Source organism: Monodon monoceros, unplaced genomic scaffold (assembly GCF_005190385.1).
Source record: "Monodon monoceros isolate NGI ecotype Baffin Bay Population unplaced genomic scaffold, NGI_Narwhal_1 Super_Scaffold_18, whole genome shotgun sequence".
Lineage (NCBI taxonomy): Eukaryota > Metazoa > Chordata > Mammalia > Artiodactyla > Monodontidae > Monodon > Monodon monoceros.
Window position 1 is genome coordinate 136,192,552 of NW_021703774.1, and position 25,798 is coordinate 136,218,349.

Below are 25,798 nucleotides of genomic sequence, written 5' to 3' on the forward strand. Positions count from 1 at the left end.
ATGGCAGGCAACACATCCAAGTTCCATGCAGCTGGATGGAGGAAGGGATTAAGAAAGGGGCAAAGACCACGAGCTAGCTCTCTTTTAAGGGGAGGTTTCTGGGAAGCTACCATGCAATACTTTGATTATATTTTACTGGCCTGAACTCAGCCACCTGGCTCCACTTAGCTGCAAGAGAATCTAAGAAATGTAGCCACATGCCCAGTTAAACGTGGGAGGGGGGGGGGTGGTCTACTACTAAGAAAGAAGGGGAGAATAGACATTGGTGTAGACAACTACTAGTCTTTACCAAAGGAACTAAACAAAGGGATATGATTGCAAGTAACCTGAGGTCTGTTTATGGACACTCATTTAGAATGATTCTTCTTTTTTTTCATTATTTTATTTTATTTTTAATTAATTTCTTATTTTTAAACTTTTGGCTGCATTGGGTCTTTGCTGCTGCACGTGGGCTTTCTCTAGTTGTGGTGAGAAGGGTCTAATCTTCATTGCAGTGTGCGGGTTTCTCATTGCGGTGGCTTCTCTTGTTGCAGAGCACGGGCTCTAGGCACGTGGGCTTCAGTAGTTGTGGCTTATGGGTTCAGTAGTTGTGGCTCATGGGTTCTGGAGCACAGGCTCCATAGTTGTGGCGCACAGGCTTAGTTGCTCAGCGGCATGTGGGATCTTCCTGGACCAGGGCTCAAACCCGTGTCCCTTGCATTGGCAGGTGGATTCTCAATCACTGCGCCACCAGGGAAGTCCCTAGAATGATTCTTTATAATCTCTCTCCACCACCAAATAGAAGGTTTCTTCATGGCAGAGACTTGATCTACCTTTCCATTTCCAGTTTGTCCTGCAATACTTCAGACTTGATTGATATTATCATGTTTTTGGAAGTGAATATGATATACAACCTTAAAACAACTCAAGAAACCACTTTTAGAAAACATTGCAGAGCAATATGTGTGATCTCAATCACTCTCACCAGACTATGAGTTTCTTCAGAGTCAGTAAATCACTGAATCTGTCTTTCTAGAGTACTGAATATTGTCTGTGGTATGTAATTGGGTGTTAAAATGTGTTAGCAGTATGCCTCTGGGGATCTCACTGAGGCCTAATGCAATCAGAGAAGGATTCATTAAGTGGGACTTAGGCTGGTGAAAAGCCTTTTTTCTCACTGGCAGGAAATTAATGACAATATTTGTATAGCATTTTAGTACATCTTTACAACATCATCCGATGCCATCTTTATTTTTATCCTTATTTTATAGATGAAGAAACGGAGGCTCAGGGAGGGTCAAGATATTCCACTTAGCAAGTGGCAGAGCTGGAGCTAGAAATCAGATCTTAGGAAACCAAATGCACCTCTAGGGAAAGAGAGTTTTTCATTTCAGTAAAATTAGTACCTTTGTGGAGAGGGCCACAGCATCCTTTGATTTCACTTTCAGGAGGTCGATAAAGTAAGATCGGAAGGGATAAAGGCAAAGCATTTTGCCAGGTCTTTCTAATTATAGAATTCTGATAATCAGCACTGTGACTAGAAGCTGCTTTATAAAAGACTACGATTCCCAGCATGGCACAAAGGACCGCTGGGAAGACTTCGACTCCCAGCATGCTGTACTTTGGAACTCCCAGTCCCAGAATGCAACGCTCCTCCTTACTCAGAGGGCCGTAGAGACTACAGTTCCCAGCATGGAGCGCCGCCCCCAGTTTCTGGCGCCCCGCCGGACCCTGCTTCGGAGAGACGTTTTGGACTCCAGAGGGCGGGCTCTGGAGTCCCAGCCCTCTTTGGGGGACGTGTCTGCGGGGCGCTTCTGGCCCGTTGGGCCCGTCCAGACGGAACCTCGAAGGGATGGGTTGGGGCCTGGGCCAGGCTTCGCCCAGGCAGCGTCTGAGACAGCCCCAATGGGGCCCTCGGGGGGCCTTCCTCCCTTTGAACTGCGGTGGCGGGTGGGCTCACTGTATCCTGTACCTTTCAGAGTAGGGGCCGCCATCACCATGGCCACTGCTGCGAGTCAGCCGTGCGCAGGCGGACCGCGGGACATCCTGTGGCGCGTGAGTGCTGCGCACGCTGTGGCAGGCGCTCGGCAGCTGCGGGGGTCGGGCTGGGCGTGCGGGCGCTGGTCGCGCGTGCGCGCTGGACGGGGGCGGGGCTGGCTCGAGTGTAGTGTGGGGAGCGCGTGGGGAGGGGGCGACCCGAGTGACTTATTTCAGGGTTGTGGGGGGCGTCCTGAGTGCAAGCTGGTTACAGAGGGGACGGGCGTGCTAGGGAAAGTTGCTTACAAGTTGTGTGTGTGCGGGGCGTCCTGAGTGCAAACTTGTTACGGCGTGAGAGAGGGGTCCTGAGTGGAAGCTGGTCATGGTGGGAAGGATGTCCTGCATGGGAGTTGGCAGAGAATGGGGAAGAGTTGTATGCAACTCTGCTAGGTGCACAATTAATAAGTTGTTAAGTTGTTGATTACTTGGGATAAGAAGCAGAAAGGAATATCCGGAATCGGAAAGAATGTGGTATGACCTTAGCAGAGGCTGGTCTTGGGGACTAGGTGAGCAGGACAGGTATCTTGTCAAATTAGAGGAATGTGTGCACTGTGGGCCCGAGAAGAGGAGGTACTTCCTTGTTGAAGTCCAATCAACAGTTCTGCCTGCATTCTGTGGAGGGCACAGAGATATAGGAGTAAGATCCCTTTTAGGACAGTGCTTCTACCCCAGCGGCACTGCCATCTACTTTGTGTCCCAAGTTACTGAGTCTTACCTGTTCTTTACCACCTGTATTATCAGTCATCGATGTTCTGTAGATTGTATGTCAGAAACGTGGCTGCAGTTTTGTTTTTTTTTAACTTGCTCTTTGCCACTGCCTTCCTTCAGACACTGACTATAATCTTTGGCTTGGGCAATTGGGCTGGACCGCCTCCTGTTTGTCTCCTGTCTGTGTCTTGTCCCCTCTGATCCATCTTCATTATAGCCACCTTACAGACACAAGGGTGTTTTACCTTCCAAAATATAAATCTGATCGTCACTTGTGTGCTTAAAATGCCTCAGTATCTCTTCTTGTATTCAAGCAGTAAATCTTGTGCCTCATGTGGTAGGCACTGGTGAGTCAGACATGAATACAATGCAGTAGTTGCCCAGTAAGGAGCTCATGTCTAATAAACACAATTACAATATACTGTTGGTTCCTGGAAAATGAATACACTTTCAGATATTGACATATCAAACCTAGAGAGACAAGTATAAGTTGCTGTAAAGTACAGTTGTAAACTAATTGAAACCTCCCTCACCCTCCAAAGTGTGATATTTAATGTGACATCTGACTCTGGACTAAAACAAGCATCAGTTCACTGTTATTACAAGTTTCTGGAGTGATGTGTAGTGTTACTAATAGTAGTAACCATTAGAGTTTATCTATAGCTGCATGGACTGTGATCTGGGTGTAAATATTAGTGATCAACATCCTGTATGAAAAGATAGGATTTGCATAACTGAAATAACTGAAATAGTTTAACTGACTTCATGATTGAGGGATTTTTGTTTGTTTAATTATAGGTTTTGGGCTGGAGGATAGTTACAAGTATTGTCTGGTCGGTGCTGCTTCTGCCCATCTGTACCACAGTATTTGTCATCTTCAGCAGCATTGATTTATTTCATCCTATACAGTGGCTGTCTGGTAAGTGATACTCAGTTTGGGGAAAACAAATTTACAGGACCCACTTCTCAACATAAAAATCGCATTATGTTTTAAATAATTTATTTTAATTGCTGTATTGACAGTGATAAAACATTCACTTTGAGGTATTCTTAAGGCATTCCCTTCCTAACATAGGCCTTTTCACTATATAATAAGATTAGTAGACACATCAGAGACTGTGTAGTATTAACACATGAACAGAAAGATCATTAGAAGACCACATAAATAAGAACCTAATTTTGTTTATTTGTCTCTTCTATTTGGCAGCTTTATTGAGGTTGTCTTTTTAAGGAAGTGAACTATTCCTTTTATATATTTAAAAATTGTAGGTAGAAAATATGACATACCTTTTTAAAAAGTCTGTCTAAAATTAAGAATACTTTGGGACTTCCCTGGTGGTGCAGTGGTTAAGAATCCGCCTGCCAGTGCAGGGGACACAGGTTCGATCCCTGGTGCAGGAAGATCCCACATGCCACGGGGCAACTACCCATGTGCCACAACTACTGAGCCATGTGCCTAGAGCCTGTGGTCTGCAACAAAGAGAAGCCACTGCAGTGAGAAGCCTGCACACCGCTACGAAAGAGTAGCCCCTGCGCGCTGCAACTAGAGAAAGCTCGTGGGCAGCAGTGAAGACCCAGTGCAGCCAAAAATAAATAAATTTAAAAAAAAGAATGATACCCTGGAATCTGATACATGAAATATATTTTAAAAAATTTCTATATTGTGGTTGATAAAAAAGATGAGAAGAGAGAAAAAGAGGAAAGACTAAGGAAAATAGAGTTAAACTGAAAGATTGATGAGGAGGAAAAGATTGGAGCAGGCTAATGTTTCTCCAAATCCTTGTAGATAAAATTAATAAGTTCATTAAACTATTTTATGTTAATAATAGCTACCAATTATTGCTGCCTACTGTGTGCCAGGCACCAGGCTAAGTACCTTATGTATAATACTTCTTATCCTTCCTACAACCTTGTATGATAATGACATAGTATCCCTACTTAAATGAGGGAACTGAGACTCAGGTTATAAGTCTGTGCAGAGACACAGCTAGTGAATAACTGAACTAGGATTTGAATATTGGTCTCTGACTTCAAACCTATGTTTTTCCACTCTGCCACACTAGAATTAAAAAAATAAAAAGAGAGAAATGTTCCCAGAGTAGGTTTTGAAGTCTTTAAAGTCTTGCCTAAGGCCTAGAAGCACAAATACTCTTGAAATTCTTTTTTTCCCTCCCTCTCAGAAACAGTAACAATAAATTTCTTTTGCTTTGAAAAGTGGGAAGTATGTTGTTAATTTAATTTTTCTGAAGAAATGCCAATTTTCAAAGTTAAAAGCTTACCTTGTGACCTTTGGAGAGATATTGCTGCTAAAGAATTAAAGTCATTTTAAGTTTTTTGTTGAAACATATCAATCACTTCTTGGGTGAGTCTCACAGGTCAAATGAAATTAAGCCATAAGCCAGCACAAGAATGGCAAGTATTTCTGTAACCACCTTGCTGCGTCTGCATCACTCATGAGCTGGGCTGTCTAGTTGCAACGTCAGAATATTTCAATATTGTAATCTAGAGCCATACCAATTGTTCAGTATTGGCACTTGAGATAAACACTTTCTGCCATTTCATGGCCCAAGGGTATCCTAGTATCACTTTCTCTTCAGATTGGATTTGATTTATGCCATTTTTCTCATCAAATATTACTTGTATTCTTCAACTTTTGCTTCACAAAGTCTTTACAGAGAAACTGTAGTCCTTCCTTCCTTATTTCCAGTCACATGAATCAGTTCTTTCACTCTTTTAGCTCAGTGTAATGCTTGAGGAGTTTAATTGTGGATACTGAATAAATATTTTTCCATAATTTTGGTCACTGAATTAAAATTTTAAAAATAATTGGTTTCATTATTAAGTCTTAGTCTATTCAACAAACATATGTCCTTATTTTTATATCTCTTGTTCATGTTTTTAGGCATAATATATACGTATTTTAAACTTTACCACATTTTTTAAATGGAATATTGATTGTTGAACTACTCTAAAATGTGAATGTATTAGTATTTCATAGGGACATCATGATATTTTTTTAATTCGGCTCATTTGGATGATTTATGGATTATGCTATTTCTAGAAATGTTACTTTTTTCTAGCTGTAGGGACTAATTGCATTAATTAAGAAGAGATCTGAAAAATATTATTTACATTTTAAAAAGAAACTTTGTTGGTATATTACTAAATGTGGTACTTCTCTGTTTCACGTGATAAAATGTTTGCATATGGTATTATTTTGTCTGATGTTAACATCTGGGTCATCTAAAAGAAATTCTAGTATAATTTTTAAGGACCTGGAACTTGGTCCAAATAGCTCGTGCTGTATGTAGTTCTTGAGTTGATGTCCTATAGGACCCATCAGCAGTGTATGAGTAAATTTTTAAATAAAAGATAACTTTTAAAATTATAGTTGTGGTTCAAGCCCCTTTTCTATTGCAGTATACTAAACATGACTATATAACTGAATGAACTTACTAATTCATCTCTCTTGTGTTTTAGATTCTTTCAGTGATCTGTATAGTTCCTATATAATCTTTTACCTTCTACTGCTGTCAGTGGTAATAGTAATAATAAGTATTTTCAATGTGGAGTTCTATACAGGTGAGTTTTCAAATATTAACCATCTTTAAAGTATCTGAATTTATTTTACTAAGGGCAGACTCAATGCATTTTGTATGTGGATGTGTACATCAGAGGCTGTATTTTATGTCAAAGTTTAAAAAATGTATACAGAATTATTATATATGCTTTGAATGTCTTACCATAAAATTTATTTGACCAATACATTCTCTGTTTTAAAAAAAATAATTAGAACTCTTAGAACAAATATTGGATGATTCCAATTATATATATGAGGTATCTAGAGTAGTCAAATTGATAGAGACACAAAGTAGAATGGTGCTTGCCAGGGGCTGGAGGGAGAAGGGAATGGGCAATTGTTTAATGGGCATAGAGTTAATGGGTACAGGGGAGGATGGAAAAGTCTGGAGATGGATGGTGGTGATTGTTGCACAACAATGTGAGTGTACTTATGCCAGGAAACTATACACTTAAAAATGGTTAAGGGACTTCCCTGGTGGCCGAGCTTCCAATGCAGGGGGCGTGAGTTCAATTCCTGGTCGAGGAACTGAGATCCCACGTGCCCCGCAGCACAGCAAAAAAAAAAAAAAGGTTAAAATGGTACTTTTTTTTAATGTGTACTTTATGACATACAAAAATTTAGACCTTTTAATAATTCACAGCTGGTGTTAAAGTTATAATTCAGCAGATATATTACAAAAATAACTCCTTTATAGAGTAAGAGATCAAGACCAGATGATTTCTAAGGTCCTTTTCAAATAGTGAAGTCTATAATTCTGTGGTTTTCCAACAAAATTTAAAATATCATATGTTTTGTCTTGGGAGAATCACCTGTTAGATTTCAGAGCTTTTTACTTTTTCTCAATTTCTCTCCTTGCTCTTCCTGCTGTTTCAGATTCCTTAAATCTGTCTTGAGGTAAAATGAGAAGCTTTTTCTTTTCTTTTTTTTTTTAACATCTTTATTGGAGTATAATTGGTTTACAATGGTGTGTTAGTTTCTGCTTTATAACAAAGTGAATCAGTTATACATATACACATGTTCCCATATCTCTTTCATCTTGCATCTCCCTCCCTCCCACCCTCCCTATCCCACCCCTGCAGGCGGTCACAAAGCACCGAGCTGATCTCCCTGTGCTATGCGGCTGCTTCCCACTAGCTATCTACCTTATGTTTGGTAGTGTATATATGTCCATGCCACTCTCTCGCTTTGTCACAGCTCACCCTTCCCCCTCCCCATATCCTCAAGTCCATTCTCTAGTAGGTCTGTGTCTTTATTCCTGTCTTACCCCTAGGTTCTTCATGACATTTTTTTTTTGAGAAGCTTCTTCTGATACTTCTTTTTTTCACTATAACATCATTCTTCTTTTTAGCTCTTTAGTACTTCCTTGTTAGATATGGTATAAAATTTCACATTGCTCTCTGGATTTTATAGTACACCCTTTTCCTTTGCTTTTCTAATCCCTCACTACTGGCTGATGGATCCCTTTTGCTATTCACGCCATCTACAGAGCCCCTTGGTTTACAGCATGTGTTCTTTCACACTGTCCCATGTACCTGGGTAATCTAGATTTAGATGCCAGACAAGGGCTCTCCAGCTAGTCATTCTTTTTTTTTTTGGCCTCGCCATGCGGCATGCAGGATCTTAGTTCCCCGACCAGAGATTGAACCTGTGCCCCCTGCATTGGAAGCGAGGAGTCTTAACCACTGAATCACCAGGGAAGTCCCCGTCTAGTCATTCTTAAAGCCTGACTAAGTCACTTTGGCTCATTCCTTCAACATTCCTTATGTATTACTTTATGCCATGCATTGTATGGGGATAAGAGATGTATGGTCCCAGTTTTCCCCAGGGGATCACAGTTAATGCTGAGAAAGACAGTAATACATGGATAGTATGGATGTATATAGAAGCATCATTTACCCAGCATGGGGAGCTTCCTGGAGGAGGTGATGCTTGAACCAAACCTTAAAGAATGAGCTGTATTAAGTAGACACGGAAGAAAAATGATGTTTTAGGGAAAAGGTGTATCATATAAAAAGGCTTAATGACATGAGAAGGTTTGGTATGTTCAGAGTATGAGTCAGAATGTAAGTCAGTTACACAGTCAGTAGGCCTTGTGGGCATTTCTGGTGGGGAGGGGAAGGTGATAGCAGCCTCTTCCCCAAACTGTAAAGCACCTAAGCCCTCTCCCTTTATACTTAATTTTGTACTTCCCCACAATCTCTTTAATTGGTATGTATCAAAAGGAGAATGTGTACAAAGATAGGCCAGGGAACCCTGTGCCAACTGTTTTCAAAAGTCAGCACCCCTCACCTCCCACCCACACTTGCTTCCCCCAGCTCACTTCTGAAAACCTTTTAGGATTGTCAGAGCAGTATTAGAAATTCCCATGCAAGCATTTATTTTAGTATTCAGTGTTATCATTATTTACCTGGTTTGTGGTTTATTTTTCACAGATGGACTATATATTGACAATTTAAAATGCTGAAATAACGATAACTTGCTGGAGGGCAAGCACTATCTTAAAATTATTATTGTTTATTCCTTTATGGCAGTGAGGGGAGTGCCAGGGTAGGCACTATTTGAGCTATCAGGAAATCTTAATTAAAAAGAATTGAAAAATGTTAATCATACTGTACTTAGGTTTCACCTCTAGATCCTTTGGTTTTTCTATTTCTTTGTGCATCTGTTTGTATTCAGTCTTTTTTCAAATTATTTTAACTAAGAATTTTTAACTTGGTATTTTTCTGTACTATACTTTACAGTGACTCTGGGTTTCTTCCTGCCCTTTGGCGTATTTGTGCAAAGATGAGAGGGAATAGTTTAGGTCCTCTAATTTCATATGCTGCAGATTATTAAGCCACAGTCATGTGTTTTGTTTGCAGTTGTGCCTTCCATTCCTTGCTCGAGACTGGCACTGATAGGGAAGATCATTCACCCTCAGCAGCTCATGCACTCCTTTATTCATGCTGCAATGGGAATGATGATGGCTTGGTGTGCTGCGGTGATAACCAAGGGTCAATACAGTTTTCTTGTGGTTCCCTGCACTGTTACTGAGAGGTAATATTACATATATTTTTTCTAAGGGTGCTTGTTTAGTTACTAAGCCCAAAGTGACTTATATACATTAATAGTTTATGGACGTTCTTTACTTTCTGGACCTCAGTAAAAAGTGCTTTTTTATGTACAATCGAATGTTTTTGATGTTTTATGTTTGTTGAATTCAACAATTTTTTTAAACCATTTATTTTGTACAAGGTACTATGCTAAATGCTGTTGGATTTGTTAGAATGATTCACACATGGACTGTAAGCTCCTTGAGAGTTGAGAACAGTAGGGGATTTAAGACCTGGACTCAAATAGATATAATAGGAGAGAAATAGGAAGGTATGAGAAATAGTATGTAGTAGGAAGAAAGTGAAATGTGCAGATAAAACATCTGGGGCTTCAGAAGGCAGGGAGGAATCCACACATGGCTTCTTGAAGGAGGTGGTGTTTCGGTTGGGGTTTGAAGGAAGGACAGTATGAGAAGAATGAAGAAAAAAATTTTTAATAATTAAAAATACCTTCTTCAGTAGAGTACTTTTATAATTTTGAAACTTACACAGTTCTTGACCAGATGGCATTGATGTAAATTTCAAGTTTATATTCTGACTTTAAAAGTCAAAAAAGTAATCTTAAGTTCTCTGTTATCCAGTGACTTTAAGACAGTATTCATGATTGCTACTGAATACTTGATTTCCTTTTGTCCCCCAGTTACATTATATAAGGCAAGTTTTTTTCCTAATGCAATAAATTTTCTTTAGTGAAAAGGGTCCCCCTGAGGGATTGCCTAGTTATAAGAGCAGCACAGAGAGAAGCCCAAAGTTACAGCATCTCTATCAGGTTATAGCCTTTATTTAGAATTCTTCAGTCCAGATGCAATTTACCAACTCATAAGCACCATTGCTTACTGTCACAGGGGACTTTCTTACCCTTACCAGATTTCTGGAGGAGCAGAGCTAGAGCATTAACTAAAGGTCAAGTTCTCATGCATCAGGGAAAAGGGTTTTGTTAATCTTTTGCCCACACTTAACCCCTTTGTTAGAATTTGGGGCATTTCTTAAGTAATTAAGTCAAAGCTTTGCCTTCAGTAAATAATAAGCCTGAAATAGTAATATGTGTCCCTGACTGTTGAATTAATAACCTAACTTTTCCCCTTCAGCTTAGATAGCCCTGCTGCACAAACCTGCTTAAATGAGTATCACCTTTTTTTTCTGCTGGCTGGAGCATTTATGGGCTATAGCTATAGCCTCCTGTATTTTATTAACAACATGAACTATCTTCCATTTCCCATCATACAGGTAAGCTATGATTTGAGCATTACTTTATGTCAGAATTTGGCAGAGTTAAAATTGCCTTGGTGTTTGTATATATAACTGGCATTGCCTGATTAATTCAAGATTTGATCAGCAAAACTTAGGACTGAGATCCTCAAAATGCCATTTGGAGAGTAGATCTTTGTCTTCATGAGACTCCAGTGTCTGTTTGAGAGCTGCAGTTGCCCTTCCTGCTGCCACTCTCAGAATACCTCTTTGCTCCACTCTTCCCCTCCCTGCTAGGTAGTGGCAGTTGCTGTGACCTGGCAGGGCCGGGGGAGGAGGAGGATGACATTCATGCAAAGTACCTCTGTGCAGCTGCCAGCTTCTTTTTGAACCTAAGAAGCTCATAAGCTTGAGAATGTACAACTAAGCATAGAATATGTCAGCTACTGTCTCAAATCCTTTTCAGAACAAGGCTTGATGTGCATAAATAAAACAGTTTTGACTGGTTTGAGTGGGACAGGTTTTAAAAATTCTACTAGTTTGGTAGGAGCTGACTCTTCCTCTGGCAGGAGAGAGAAAGTTCGGTTGAGATTTTTCCGGTGCCATCAAGGCTATCCCCAGCCTGTTGCTGGTATTCTTGACTGTGCTATTATTCGCTTCATTCCTGCTCTAGGGCATGCTGAGTACGGGGCTTTGGAGCAAAACTGTTAGAACCAGCCCCTTCCCACTAGGACGCAGTCCGGTAGGGAGGGAGGGGTATGTAAACAAATGATGTTCCACAAGAGTGTAAGTGTGAGAGTGTGACGGATTAGGATTCTCCTGGTTTAACTAAAATTTTCACATGCCTGTTGCATCCCTGAGAACAATCTGATGAAAATACACCTACTGCAAGGAGACAGTGCTCACAGGATCTGGCCCTTATCTGGATCTGGCCCTTATCTCCCTGCAGTCTGTGAGTGTATGAACAAAGAGTCCTATTTATAAATTCTTCACATCTTGTGAAGGTGAATTAAAGCAGAGTGTCAGCTTTGCCACCTCAGAATTTCAAAAGGAGAAAACCCTCCAAAATCCTGTATAGAAATATCCATGGTGAATCAGCTTTGATCTAAACATAGTTAAGAATATAGGAAATGAAGAAAAAAAAATTAGAGAAAAATGAGATTACCCCCAAATATCTTGCTCCTCCACGGACTTGTGTTGAAAGTAACCACCTATTTAACATCACGGACGTGTAAGAGTGAACAAGGGGAGTCCAGGATTGACAGTACTGATAAATTATTGTTTCTACCATGTACTGTTACATTTGTAAAATTTGACTACTAAATTTTTTATAATAGCTTTTGATAAAATCTTAGATTCATTCTTGTGTATTCTTCCAGACCCTTTACTGTACATTTATATATATAGTAGCTATAATACTACATAGTTTGTGGGGTGGGGTTTTCATAAATAGTTTTATATTGTACATATTATTCAGTAACTACTTTTTTCATATAACAGTATGAAAAATTAGATGTTTTTAAAAATCTAGTAATTTTAACCATTTACCATTAGTCCATTAGGGTTTTTTTCTATAAACTTGCCTATGCTACAAAAACTAGTTCTATTGCCCTTATTAAATTCTTAATGACAGACTGATAGGGAAAAGCAGAACGTTGGCATGGAGTAGGGGACAAAGAAATGGATTAATGCCAAGACAGGCTTGGCAAGTTATATGCCAACAAGACTATTTGAAAGTATTAAATGAGATAAGATTTATAGAGCCTGGCACATAGTAAATATTTGAATAGGTACAGGGTAGCTCATAGCCAAATCACAGAAGAACCCAACAGGGAATTGAAAAACACTTCAGCTTGGGAGCAAGAAGAGGGTTTATTAGCTGTTCTGTGCGTATCTACTGAAATGTCTGCCTGCTTCCTTAGCCTCTCTGGACCCTTGAGAGTGATGATGGAGGTGAGAGCTGCAGTAGGAATAGTTTAGGGACTGTGTCCTTTTTATTAGGGGGTTGAGGTGAGATGGTGGTAGCACCCAGTAACTGCGTCGAATAGTGCAATTCCATGTCTTGGAGTTCGAAAATATCTGAATAAATCAGGATACTTCAAGCTGTATGGTTAGTGATCAAGCATTCATTTCACCTGGGCTGCTTTTTGTAAGATGCTGTGGGAATCTGCAGACGTGGTATGAAGACATAACCTCTACCTAAGGACTATAATTCTTTGCTGTCCTTTAGCTTCTGAAATCCTTAGAGAAGGATCAGCCTTAATATAAACACAAAAGAAGACCAGAATTTGGGAAGTCCATCTTTGGTTCATTGGGTTTCCTTAGATTCTTTCCAATAATTTAAAAATTATTTTTTCCATTGGCATTTTTAGGGCCGACAACCCTTGTTTCCCAAGAAGTGTAATTTTTTCAGGAAAAACATTTCATATTTTTTCATATTTGATTCTTTTCTCTTAGATTGTTAGCGTTGGAAGGTACCCACTAAGGAACTGTTTAGCTGGTTCAGCCTTCTTATCTCACAGATAATTAGATAGGAGACGAGGCTGATTTAATGTTATACAGAAAGAGAAAGCACTAGAACTCGGGTCTCCCAATTCTTAGTCTCGTGTCTTCTTCACTACCTCCTATTTTTCTGCAAACAGCATGTGAAACATTTTAGTGTAAAGGCAGCATACATTATCTTTAAGGTTGCAGGCTCTGAAGCCAGCCTGCCTGCATTAAAATTGCAGATTTTTCTTTTGCTAGCGGTAACACTGGTTAAGTTGCTTACCCTCTCTGTGCCTTGGTTTTCTCATCTGTAAGATGGGGATAATAATAGAACCTCCTTCATGGGGTTGTTGTGAGGTTTAAATGGATTAATGCATTTAAAGGGCTTGGAACACTACCTGGTATGTGATAAGCATCCAAAGAATGTTAGCTGCTATTGTTGTAATTATTATTATGTTTTTTGTACTTACTCCATCTCTGTAGTCCTTACTATAAGTATAGATTGATATTGTTAATTTTCTCATTTCTGATCTCATATCAGTGAGATGCTGTATAATGTAAATATTAAATACTTTAACATCTGAAATGGATGATTTTTTTACCTCTCGAATAAACTTTGTCTTTTTATGCAGTGATTATGTTTTTGTGTGGACCGTTATAGTTATGTGCTTGCTTTGGAATAAAAAAGAACCTTTGTTTGAATGTCATTTGATTCTGGTTTTCTTTTCTTCCACAGCAATACAAGTTCTTGCGCTTCAGGAGGTCTTTGCCTTTGCTAGTTAAGCATAGTTGTGTGGAATCGCTGTTCCTGCTTAGAAATTTCTGCATTGTGTATTATTTTCTTGGTAAGAATTTCTGCTTTTTGATACAGTATATGTATTAGCTCACAGCTCAGAAAATATCAAAGTCATTCTTGATTGTATTTATATATTTCCTACAATTGTAGGTATGTGATTAGCCCAGCTGATTGCTTGTTTCGACTAAGTGTTTAGATTTAGATTCAAACGTTCAAAGACTAGTTAAGAGAGAATATTGTTACAGAAAATGTGGTATATACATACAATGGAATAATAGTCAACCTTAAAAAAGAAGGAAAGCCTGTCACATGCTACAACATGGATGAACCTTAAAGACATTATACTAAGTGAAATAAGCCAGGCACAAAATGACAAATACTACATGATTCCACTTATACGAGGTGTCTAAAATAGTCAAGGGACTTCCCTGGTGGTCCAGTGGGTAAGACTGCAGACTCCCAATGCAGGGGGCCCAGGTTCGATCCTAGTTGGGGAACTAGATCCCACATGCATGCCACAGCTAGGAGTCTGCATGCCGCAACTGTGAGCCTGTGTGCTGCAACGAAGATCCTGTGTGCCACAACTAAGACCTGGCGCAGCCAAAATAAATAAATATTTAAAAATATATAAATAAATAAAGTAGTCAAACTCTTAGAAATAGAAAGTAGAATAGTGATTGCCAGGGGCTAGAGGGAGGGGAGAAGGGGGAGTTGTTCAATGGACATGGAGTTTCAGTTTTGCAAGGTGAAGAAGTTCTGGAGAGCTGTTGTATGACAAGGTGCCATACAGTGTATATACACTTAAAAGTAGTCAAGATGGTAAATTTTATAATGTATTTTTTACCACATAAAAAGATATATCCTTTAAAAAAAAAGAAAATATTGTATATCATTTAGTCATTACTCTATAAATAACATATTCCTTTTTATAACTTTTTGTAACTTGCTAACTAATACAACAGAAATACCTTTTTGCTAAGGGGACATTGTAGAATTTATTAACATGAATTTTAAGCACAAAGATGCAGCTTATTTAATATAATGAACAGTACAAGTTGAATGGAAAACCTTAATCTCAATAGCAACACATATTAATATAAACAAAATCCAGCATTCTAAAATACTGTTTTCAGACTATAACATTTTCTGGTCCTACTTTTTTCTGTGGAATAATTTTACAAAATTGTTCTATTTGTGCATAGGCCATTCTGTTGTCTACTTTAAAAAATTTTTAGTTTATATAATCCATTTTTCTACATAGCTTTTATAATTGTTATTTTAATGTTAACACTTTGTTGTTTTTTATTAACCTACTGCAGTCAGCATGGATGTTCCCCTGTTGTTGTATCAATACATTTGGGCTGACGTAGCAGCTCTGTCAACATATCCATGTCAACTATTTCTTCTTTAATTCCAGTTATGTTTCATTCAGATTTCCAGTGTTACCACTTTTAATTTCTTTGTTGCACTTTGGTCTTTTTGGCCAGTTTCCTCTTTCAGTTTTTCATTTTGGTAAAATGTCATGGAGATTTATCATGGCAGATAAGGAGGCAACACAACTACATGCTTTGCTGTCTGTGCCAGAACTGAATAACAGACGTGAGTGACTAATCACTAACAGACTTTGAAAGAAAGGATGTCCATCTGTTATCTATATACTGATTTGTGTACTACTGAAAAGCTGGAATTGCTATATTCAGTTATGCACAGCTAAGGCTACAGTAACTGAAATTTGAGTTGTGTTGTTGCAGGCTGGTGTTATTAAACCACAGTAACTGAAATATGTACATGTTGGACGTGTACAAAGCAAGGACTGCCTGTATTTAGAAATTACTCTCTTTTTCTGCCCATTCCTAATCAAAGTCTAGCATTTTGACTGAGGTCTTGGTGTCTACTTGGTCATCTCATCCACCTCATGTTCCAAAGCATGATTAAGATTTGTTTCATTAACTTTTTATGATTATAGCATGGTGTTTTTTCATTTCAGGCCACATTCCCAAAGCTTGGATTAGCACTGCTATGGACCTTCAGTTAGATGAGTAAGTGATCCTGAAAAGTCTAATTTTAATGCTTTTAATTCTCTCCATCCTTTTAGATGTTTGCTACTTTCCAGATGTTTTATTTAGATTTAGCCTTTAAATTTTTAAAAAAATTGCATTCATTTTTGAATACACATAGTTCACATAATTTAAAATTCCAATGGTATATAAAAGGGTATATGGTGAATCTGTTGGCCTCTGTCTCTAGTCACCCAGTTCCTTTCCCCAAAAATAAGCAATGATAATTCCTTTTTTGTTAGATACAGCTTTTATATAAGTGGATTTCTTGAGTTGCATGGACATACCTCTCTTTTGTTTTTCTCCTCAATAATCATTCTTTGCTATGTTGTGGTAGATGAGCACCATACTATGGTTTTACTCTAATTTTACCTGTGAGGAAACCAGATTTGAGTCAGGTCACGTGACCAGTTGAAGGTCATAAGTAGCAATGGAGTGACAGCATCGGGGTTTATTGTTCTAGTTATTCCCTATGCACTTTGCACATAGGCAAAGCTTTAATCTTTATTTAGCGAATAAATGTAAACTTCTCTATTAGTATTTGTTCTTTTAATTATTGGTTATTCCACTGTGATACTTTTGTATGATCTTAACTACTATCACTTTTGAGGAGTGGGAATATCGACATTAATGGATATTTGAGGTATTATGGTTTCTCCAGTGTAGATTTCAAACAATTCCTAACTTTTAAAAGTCGCTAGGTAAAATTTAGTTTTGTCTTCTGCTTAATCACTATATATGAAACCAAACATGTGGGTCATTTATTATGTTAGCCCAGGTTTTATACTTGGTCAAATGGAAAGAGAAAAATAATAATGGTATTGATAGAAATTTAATATAATACTTTTTTCCTCCATTCACCTAAAAAATGTTTTGTTTGTATGGCAGTGCCTGATATTCTGGACTTAATGTATGCCAGGCCCTCAGTGATGCTTATTTAAAAGCAGAAAAAAAACTTTATCATCCCCACCGCCACCCCAACCCCAAGGAATGTCAAGTACTACGCTGGGCACTCCTAACATAAACTGTTTTAAATCTCATAAAAGCCCTAAGAGGTAGAATGAAGAGATTATGCCACCATATGGACGAGGAAACTGAGGGTAGGTTAGGTCAAGTGATTAACAAAATCACAACATTTACAAATAGCAGAGTCAGAGGTTCTAGTCCTGTTTTCACAATTGCTAAGTATGATTGTAGGATTATAATGACTTTGCAAATTGAGCTATTCAAGGTTTTGGTAACATTGCCTGCATTCCCTTTATTTAGCATTCTAACAGAGTTTCTTAACTTATTTTAAAAGTAAAGTTTGTTATTTTTAGATAGTACTTTGTGTTCTTAACTACTATGAAACTGTTTATACATATACAGATAGAGCTGAAATCTGGTCCAGGAGAGGTGCTAGTCATGCTGAATGGTTTTTAAGTATCAAGCTACAAAACAACAATAATAAAATTTTACCCAGTCTCTAGGGGAGACTTCTTCCGTCATACAAAGTGACAGTGAAGATTTGGAATGCAAGAAACTAAGAACTAGTTTAGGTCTGCTCTTCCCTTAAGGCTCCCTTGTGTACTTTATAAGAAGGTATTAGTGAAAGAACTGTACAGGGTACAAAAGGAGAGGAATCTATCACCATCATTATTTAGAAATAGGATTTGTTTGTTTCTCAGTGTAGGGCCTCATGTCTCTTAAATGCTTAGATTGTATTTTTCCTACAGGATTAAATAGTAATTTCTGCTTTCACAGGCAGTTTCATAGGCCTCTTGACACTGTGAGTGGCCTCTTGAATCTCTCATTACTTTACCACGTCTGGCTCTGTGGTGTCTTTGTCCTGATGACTTGGTACATCTCATGGATCCTCTTCAAAATCTATGCCACAGAGGTTAGTATTGAGTTTTTTGTCAGTACTTTTCTGCTTTAGAGTGCAGAGGTTTATTTTTAGTAGAGCACTGATCAGCATGTTGTTGTGCCCAAAGCCATTTTGAGAAGTTGGGTTTTGGTTTTTCTTCTGAGATTTCATAAGGCATATATCTTTTATAACCATCATTTATTTGTATTTTTTTCTGAGGAACAGTGTTAGTGTTCTTAATGTTTGAAAACTAATCTGAATGAACTGTTAGTGGTACTTACTATGTTTTATCTATAGTGTAATTCTCATCTTAAAGTTTCTATTTCTCTACTGAGCATATACTAGATTGGCCTGAATTTTTAATTAATTTTACTGCTATTGATATAGATACTGTTGATCAGTAGTAAAATATTTAAATATAAGGAAGGCAATAAAATACTTGTTCTTTTTTTTTTTTTTTTTTTTTTTTTTTGCGGTATGTGGACCTCTCACTGTTGTGGCCTCTCCCGTTGCGGAGCACAGGCTCAGCGGCCATGGCTCACAGGCCCAGCCGCTCCGCGGCATGTGGGATCTTCCCAGACCGGGGCACGAACCCGTGTCCCCTGCATTGGCAGGCAGACTCTCAACCACTGCGCCACCAGGGAAGCCCAAAATACTTGTTCTTTGAAGGAACTTTTAAAAATTTATATTGAAGAAATGATTTTAAATGAGTAGGAATTGCATCGTCTTCATCATCCAAATGTTTGTCTTAGAAAATGAGTGTTTCTGTTTTATTTTACCATCTCTGTAGGTTTGTACCCTCCAGTGACTTCAGAGAATTTTTTCTTAAATTTGTTTCTATTATTGGAAGTCAGAGATCTAGTAAAATTGGGAAAGTAACATGTTAGAAGGTAGTGTATTTGGGTATATGTAATTTTAATGCAATCTGTTTTTGCAAGGAACACTAAAGATGTTAGTTTGGTTGTATTGTCTCCTTTATAATAAATTTCAAATAGTGCTAATTTACTGAATGTAATTAAGTCATGAAAATAATCATTCCATAGTCTTTATATTTGATTATATTTGATAGGCTCGTCTGTTCCCTGTTCAACCACCATTTTCAGAAGAGTCAGATGAATGCCTCCCGAAAGTTTTAAACAGCAATCCTCCCCTCATCATAAAGGTAGCGGAACTATGCATTTTGTGTCTTTACACAGTCATCTCTAACTTACCTTACGGAATAGACTTAATATTTGCATAATTAAGTATTTCGATATATTTTTTGAGGGCCTAGAATATTCTAATACTGTAAAAAGTATTGTAAAAATCACCTATATGCTACATTAAATGCTGTTTACTTTTTCAGTTTTCATTCCAAGTGACTAAGATGCAAGTATATATTGCAACGTATGTGTATAAGCTAGACTAATTCTGTATTTAGGAGAGATATAAAAATATTTCAAGCATGAAATATAATGATATACAACCATATACATTAGCTTTTCACAAATTCTTCATGGTAGCAAAACAAAACACTGATTTTTTTTTTTAATCATTGGTTTAAGGTATATTTTCACTCATATAGAACTGTTGGCTGTTATGATCAAAGGAAGTACTTGATAGTGTGTACATATTCAATGAACTCTCTTAAAATTTGAATAACTATAATAATCCTAAAACAAATTTTAATCAAAAAAGTCTAAAGAAGTTGCAGTACGTTTATAAATCAACCTAAGTGAGAATAAATTGTTTTGATTTAAGTTTCATTTTGAAATTTTAAAAGTAGAACTACAATAGATATGATCTTGTTAAGAGGTCATAGTACTTAAAAAAAGAATTAAAATAGAACCTAGAGTTTGGATTACACTCTAGAAAAGTTGTAAACTAATAAGAAAATGACCCACTAAGGTTCTGATTTCCTTTAAATATCAATTATGACTAATTTATTAGATAAACAAAAATATCAGTTACTCATTTGGTTATTTAAAAGATCTTTATTTACTGGGCAGATGTTAGTCACTGCTAGTTGCTTAGGGTGTAATGATGAATAAGACAAAGCACAGCCTAATGGAAAAGGCAGATACACAAAATAATGAAAATTTACTGTGGTAAGTGCAGTGGGAACCACTTACTCTGCTTGGGACCAAAGCAGGAAACCTTCGCAGAAGGGATGGTGTCTTGAATGATGAGTGAAGTGGTTTGCCAGGGAACAAAATGAAGATTTTGAGTAAAAAAGTACAGCATATGTTGTGTCTCTACTGTGTGCCTGGGCACTGCTTTTGGACGTGGCAGCGAGCAAGACATTGTCCCTGCCTCACAGTTTAGTGGGTGGAACCCGGTGAGACAAGTAAGCAGGCAGTTACAATAAATTATGGTAAGTACCATGGTTGAGAGCTGTGTGAGTATATGTTTTTGCCGGGGAGGCCAGGGAAGTTCCAGGAGGAAGTGGTGTTTTAAGTTTCCCACTATAAGGTGGGAAGGAACCCAGAGAGTTCCGTAGTTCCTAGGTAGCTGGAGCCCACAGTGACTAGGGTAGCCTACAGAGGGTAGAGGCAAGAAGGTTCTGGAAGTCTAGAAAGGAAGGTTATGGTTCTGAAAAGTATTTCCTTCATGAAAAATTTCAACTGATTTCCCCTTAGATATGTAGTATTGAGCCCCATTCATAAATAAGATTTTATATAGAGGTTAAAAAAATTAAATAGTGTGTATTTTTTTCCCTTTCAGTATTTGGCCTTGCAGGACCTGATGTTGCTTTCTCAATATTCTCCTTCACGAAGACAAGAAGTTTTTAGCCTTAGCCAGCCAGGTATTGCTAAAAATAATAGACCTAATAGGAACTGAGTATGTGTGTGCAGAAAGTGTTCCACTTAAAGTTTTTGGTGAGCTTGATATATTTATTAAAATATCACACATCATTAAATATCACACATATTTAATAATACTTCCATTAAATGAAGTATTGATTTAAACATTATACAACTGTTTGCATTGCTGTGGTTAGAAATTATATTTCCAGGAAAAGTATTTTTAAATTTTTATATTATTTCCTTCTGTCCTCTCATTCCCTTCACCTGAAGAAATTATGAGGTAGGCTGACAGTTTTAGAGCAGAAAAGTACAGTTTAAGAATCCCAGAGGTTTTAATGCTATAAGGGGTCTTAAAAATCAGATGGTTTAATCCTTATGGAGGACCTAAGTCTCAGAGAGATTAAAATGGCTTAATAAAGTTAATGTCAGAGTTGGAGTAAGAAATTCTGTCATTTGACTCTTAAGTGCAGAGCTCCCCCTTCCTGCCGTGCAACTTTGCCTTCCTTTTTAAAAAAAGAAGTGAAAAGAAACTATCAATAGACTTGATGGTGATAGGCCCAAGAACACTCTTGGCAACTCTGAAACACTTCTTCATTGTTACTTGCCGAGCTCCTCCAGACTGCAGCTGGGCCAGTAGTGCTCTGCCTTGTTCTAGAGGGCAAGCCTTCCAGCCCAGCGCCAGTGGGGACAGAACCTGGGTAGCTTTACATCTCTGTAATAAGCTCTTCATTATTTTGCCAAACTCGCCAATTCCCACATTATAAAATAAACCTATAGTTACATGTTACATGGAAATAAAATCCAGTTATATAAAAATATAGATGATTGGAGCCACTCTCCTTTTGGTAGTATGAAAAATCCAGTGCTGATGCTGTGGAAAATTAACTGTAGCAATACTTTTCTAGCAGACTGAGGTTTACTTAAGAATTCTGTATACACTAAATGTTTTCACAAGATATTCAAGTAAACCGTACCAGGGTGGCATGTTCTCTGCCAGAGAACATATTATTAAAATGTAACTGGTCATAGAAATAGAGATGAGATTTGTGGTTACCAGAGGCAAGGGGTGGGGGTGGGGGAACTAGATGAGGGCAGTCAAAAGGTACAAACTCCCAGTTATAAGATAAGTAAGTACTAAGGATGTAATGTACAACATGATAAATATAATTAACACTGCTGTATGTTATATATGAAAATTGTTAAGAGAGTAAATCCTAAGGGTTCTCATCACAGGGAAAAATTTTTTTTTCTATTTCTTTAATTTTGTATCTATAAGAGTTGATGGATGTTCACTAAACTTAGTGTGATAACCATTTCATGATGTATGTAAGTCAAATCATTATGCTGTATACCTTAAGCCTAATACAGTGCTGTATGTCAATTATATCTGAAAACTGGAAGAAAAAAAAATGTAACTGGACCATTACATAGTTCCTTACTGGTCCTGCGATACAGCGGTAAAAAACGTCCTGGGGGGCTTTCCTGGTGGCTCAGTGGTTAAGAACCTGCCTGCCAATGCAGGGGACACAGGTTCGAGCCCTGGTCCAGGAAGATCCCACGTGCCATGGACAGCTAAGCCCGTGCGCCACAACTACTGAGCTGGCACTCTAGAACCCGTGAGCCACAACTACTCAAGCTGCGCACCTAGAGCCCGTGCTCTGCAGCGAGAGAAGCCACTGCAATGAGAAGCGCACGCACCTCAACGAAGAGTAGCCCCCGCTCACCGCAACTAGAGAAAGCCCATGTGCAGCAACAAAGACCCAACGTAGCCAAAAATAAATAAAGAAAGAAATTTAAAAAAAAAATTTAGGAAAAAAAAATGTCCTGGGGCCTATTGATGGAGTATTTTGTTTGTTTTCAGGTTAAGCGTTATTCCTCTTAAGTTGTAAATGGGAAGAAAGATGTAAGGAGGGACCTAAGTGAAGAGAGAATGATTGTTTAATGCCCAGGATGGAGGAACCAGTTTTCAGTGGACTCCTCTGCTATTCTCAGCGCACAGTCGATTTTTGCATGACAGCTATTGGAGATAAAGGTTTTAGAAAATCAAAAGATAATGAGAATTAAGGGAATTTTTAAGAGTGTGGATCACGGTAGTTAAATAATAAGATAGCAGATACATAAACACTCAGTATAAAGTATGATCACTGTCAAATAGTGTGTCACTTCTATAGATGTAATAGCAAATAAGGGCTCTTTTGCAAATGAAAATGTAAGGAAGCACAGTGGGTGAGCCACAGCAATTTAGAGGTCACTGGGGGCCATGGGGTGCCTCTCATTAGACATGTTCATTGTCTTAAGTCTTCAGTCTGTTCAGTACTGCTAGTGAAGTAACCTGGGTCTTTTTCATTCAAACTGTGCAACAGTGTTTGGCTTTATTTTAGCAACCAATTTGAGAATGGTTTTTTTTAATGGTAAAATAGCAAATTTTTGCTTGTAGACTTTTAAGAAAATTATTTCATCCAAATATTTATTGAACTCCTGCTGTGTCTTAGATGGCATGAGTATAAATGGCAGCTTGACTGAGAAAAGTGGGCCCTGATGCGAAGTGTAATATAGCATTTCTTGTTGATTTTTCTCCTCATTTTGAGAGGAGACCATAAGATTATCTACATTTTAAAAGCTGGTATTTGGACCTCCTAGGTGGACATCCCCACAGTTGGACAGCCATTTCAAGAGAGTGTTTGAATCTTTTAAATGATATGACTCAGAAACTTGTACTCTATCAAGAAGCTGCTGCTACAAATGGGAGAGTGATGTCTTCATCCTACCCCGTGGAACCTAAGAAATTGAATTCTCCAGGTAACTCCTAATACTACTAAGAGAGGGGAAAGCACTTACATTTTATTTCCTAAGGAAGGTAACAGTAGTTAATGTAAGGATATGTATATAAGTGTGAAGTATATATTTTTAGGGAAAATTGATCCAATATATGGGATATTGTACTGAATCAAGAAAAAGGCCTGGGTACTATTGTAGATTGAAAAAGTTAAGTCCAGTGTGGTGGTGGTGGTGGTAAAAAGGCTAACAAAATGTTAATCATCAAATAGAGGACTTCAGCTTACTCTAGTAGAGAGCCAGGTGAATCTTTACAGGTAATACTGGATGCTGCTGTGATTGCAGTATCGCAGAGATAAAAAGTTCCTGGGCAGTGCCCAGAGAGGAGCAACTGCAATGACTCGGTGATTTGGGGATGGGGGCATCACATTCATTGTTTTAAGATAGCTTGATATAATGTTTGAAAGATGAAAGCTGAGAGGAAAAAGTACAGGTGGAGGAACCTATGCTATTTCACAAAACACCTTAAGTAGACAATACCTAGGAATGTAAGACTGATAAAAAGCCTTAATGTTCCAGTGCCTTTTGGAGCCAGGCATTTAATGAGAATGGGCAGAACTGGCTGGGTGAGGACTGTGGTAAACTTGAGAGCACAGTCTTCATCTGAAATGGGAAGCTGTGGGTTAGCTTCAGTCCATTGTTCCCATATGGAAATTTGGACCCAGTATCTGAACTTCTGGGCTTTTTTTTTCTTTTAAAGAGAAGCCTGAAGAAGTTTTAGGGAAAATCTACCACTTTTAAACATTGGCACCTAATCTTGATATTTTAAAAAATCACTATATGGGCCAAAGCAAACACATCTCTGTCTTTGACTTCATTACTCTGCTGGGGTCATAGACCAAAAACAGAGATTACAAAAGAAAAGTGATTTAGATAAGTTCATGAATGTCAGATTTTAGAAGATTCTAGAGTGTTTCAGATGTTCTTAGCATTCAGATTAGCATTTATTTATTCAGCAAGCATTTATTGAATGCCTACCATGTACCAAGCACTGTGCTAGAAGCCAAAGAGTTGAAGATGAAAAAACATTCTTGGAACTGACCTTTTCGTGGGAGGCACACAAATAATGACAAGACAATGTAACTGCTAAAAGGAAGTCTGTCAAAAAGGAGTCTGAATGGGTAGGATGATGTTTGATAATGAAAGGAGTAAATTTTACCCTTTAGATGTGGCACTGTTAGAGAATTTTGAGTAGCTATAGTTACATCAAATTAGCATGTTAGAAAGATCATTGTAATTCTGAGTTGGGAGAGATCCTGGGCCAGACCAAATATGGATTATTCATTATTTTAAATTGTTGTCATATCCCATTACTCAGTCAAAATTTGCCTCTAATTTTGAGGAATAACCGCAAAACTTAAAAACCCCAATCTTAATTTGTAAATTGATTCTCCAAATATTTGTTATTGCCATTAACCCTTACAGAGTCATGTCATGAAAATTTGGTACTTTAAATGTTTGATGTCTTTTGCCAGTTTTATTAAAAAGATAGAATACTAGTATAATTTATTTGTCTATGTGCCTTGTACTGGAGTGGCAGAAAGATGTTCTTCTATTTTTGTACAAGAGACTCTATAAATTGGTACAGTTTTGAGATAATTTTTGAAGAAGCTGTTTACAGATCAGATTTGTAGGCAAATTAGTCTCTGGTGTGACTTCTGTTAACTTGAAAGAACTCTGGGGAAAATGGGATAAGATTAGCACTCTCTCTGTACATTTTCACACTGTAGATTTGATTCAGCCAAGTAATAGTTACAGTAAGATCATGCAGTAACCCTGGGCATATTCTAATGCAATAAGGTTGTTGCCATTTGAAAAAAAAGTATAAGTTGATAGGTTCACTCAAAGCAGCTTAGAGTTAGAAAAATTGACCTTGAAGATGAAGATACCTGTTCAGAGAAAAAAAACGGGGGCTGTACCACCCTGACAGAAAAAGATGTATAAAGCTCCTTGAGTGGTCACCAAGTTGCAGTAGTAACATACGGATGTTGAGAATGTAAACCTAAATGGAAACAATCTACTGAGCCTTGGTTAAATGAGTTAAACAAAGAATTGAGATGTGTAAAATTTGAGAACCTCCACAGTGGCCTGCTTTGATCAGGTTGCCTCTTCAGCACTGGATCTGTTCTTTTACAGAAGAAACTACTTTTCAAACCCCCAAATCTAGCCAGATGCCTCGGCCTTCAGTGCCATCATTAATTAAGACATCGCTGTTCTCCTCAAAATTGTCTACACCTGATGTTGTTGCAAGTCCCTTGGCGACCCCATTTGGCTCTAGTGTAGTGAATCGGATGGCTGGGATTTTTGATGTAAACACGTGCTATGCGTCACCTCAAAGTCCTCAGCTTACAAGAAGAGGGCCAAGATTATGGACTTCGGCTTCTGGTGAGGACTATTTATTTTC

General features: G+C 38.0%; 1 protein-coding gene across 1 annotated transcript in view; it reads left to right on the forward strand.

Annotated features, from left to right (window-relative positions):
- The first annotated feature begins 1,741 nt into the window (after positions 1–1,741).
- NDC1 (NDC1 transmembrane nucleoporin) overlaps positions 1,742–25,798 on the forward strand; it is a 44,435-nt gene continuing 20,378 nt past the window's right edge. Inside the window, exons 1-12 of the mRNA XM_029230629.1 lie at positions 1,742–2,034; positions 3,523–3,643; positions 6,205–6,306; positions 9,169–9,343; positions 10,488–10,626; positions 13,811–13,919; positions 15,858–15,909; positions 17,671–17,806; positions 18,843–18,935; positions 20,477–20,558; positions 23,200–23,358; positions 25,531–25,779. Of these exons, the coding sequence (XP_029086462.1) occupies positions 1,885–2,034; positions 3,523–3,643; positions 6,205–6,306; positions 9,169–9,343; positions 10,488–10,626; positions 13,811–13,919; positions 15,858–15,909; positions 17,671–17,806; positions 18,843–18,935; positions 20,477–20,558; positions 23,200–23,358; positions 25,531–25,779 (1,567 nt within the window). The 5' untranslated portion in view covers positions 1,742–1,884. The remainder of the gene's footprint in view (positions 2,035–3,522; positions 3,644–6,204; positions 6,307–9,168; positions 9,344–10,487; positions 10,627–13,810; positions 13,920–15,857; positions 15,910–17,670; positions 17,807–18,842; positions 18,936–20,476; positions 20,559–23,199; positions 23,359–25,530; positions 25,780–25,798) is intronic.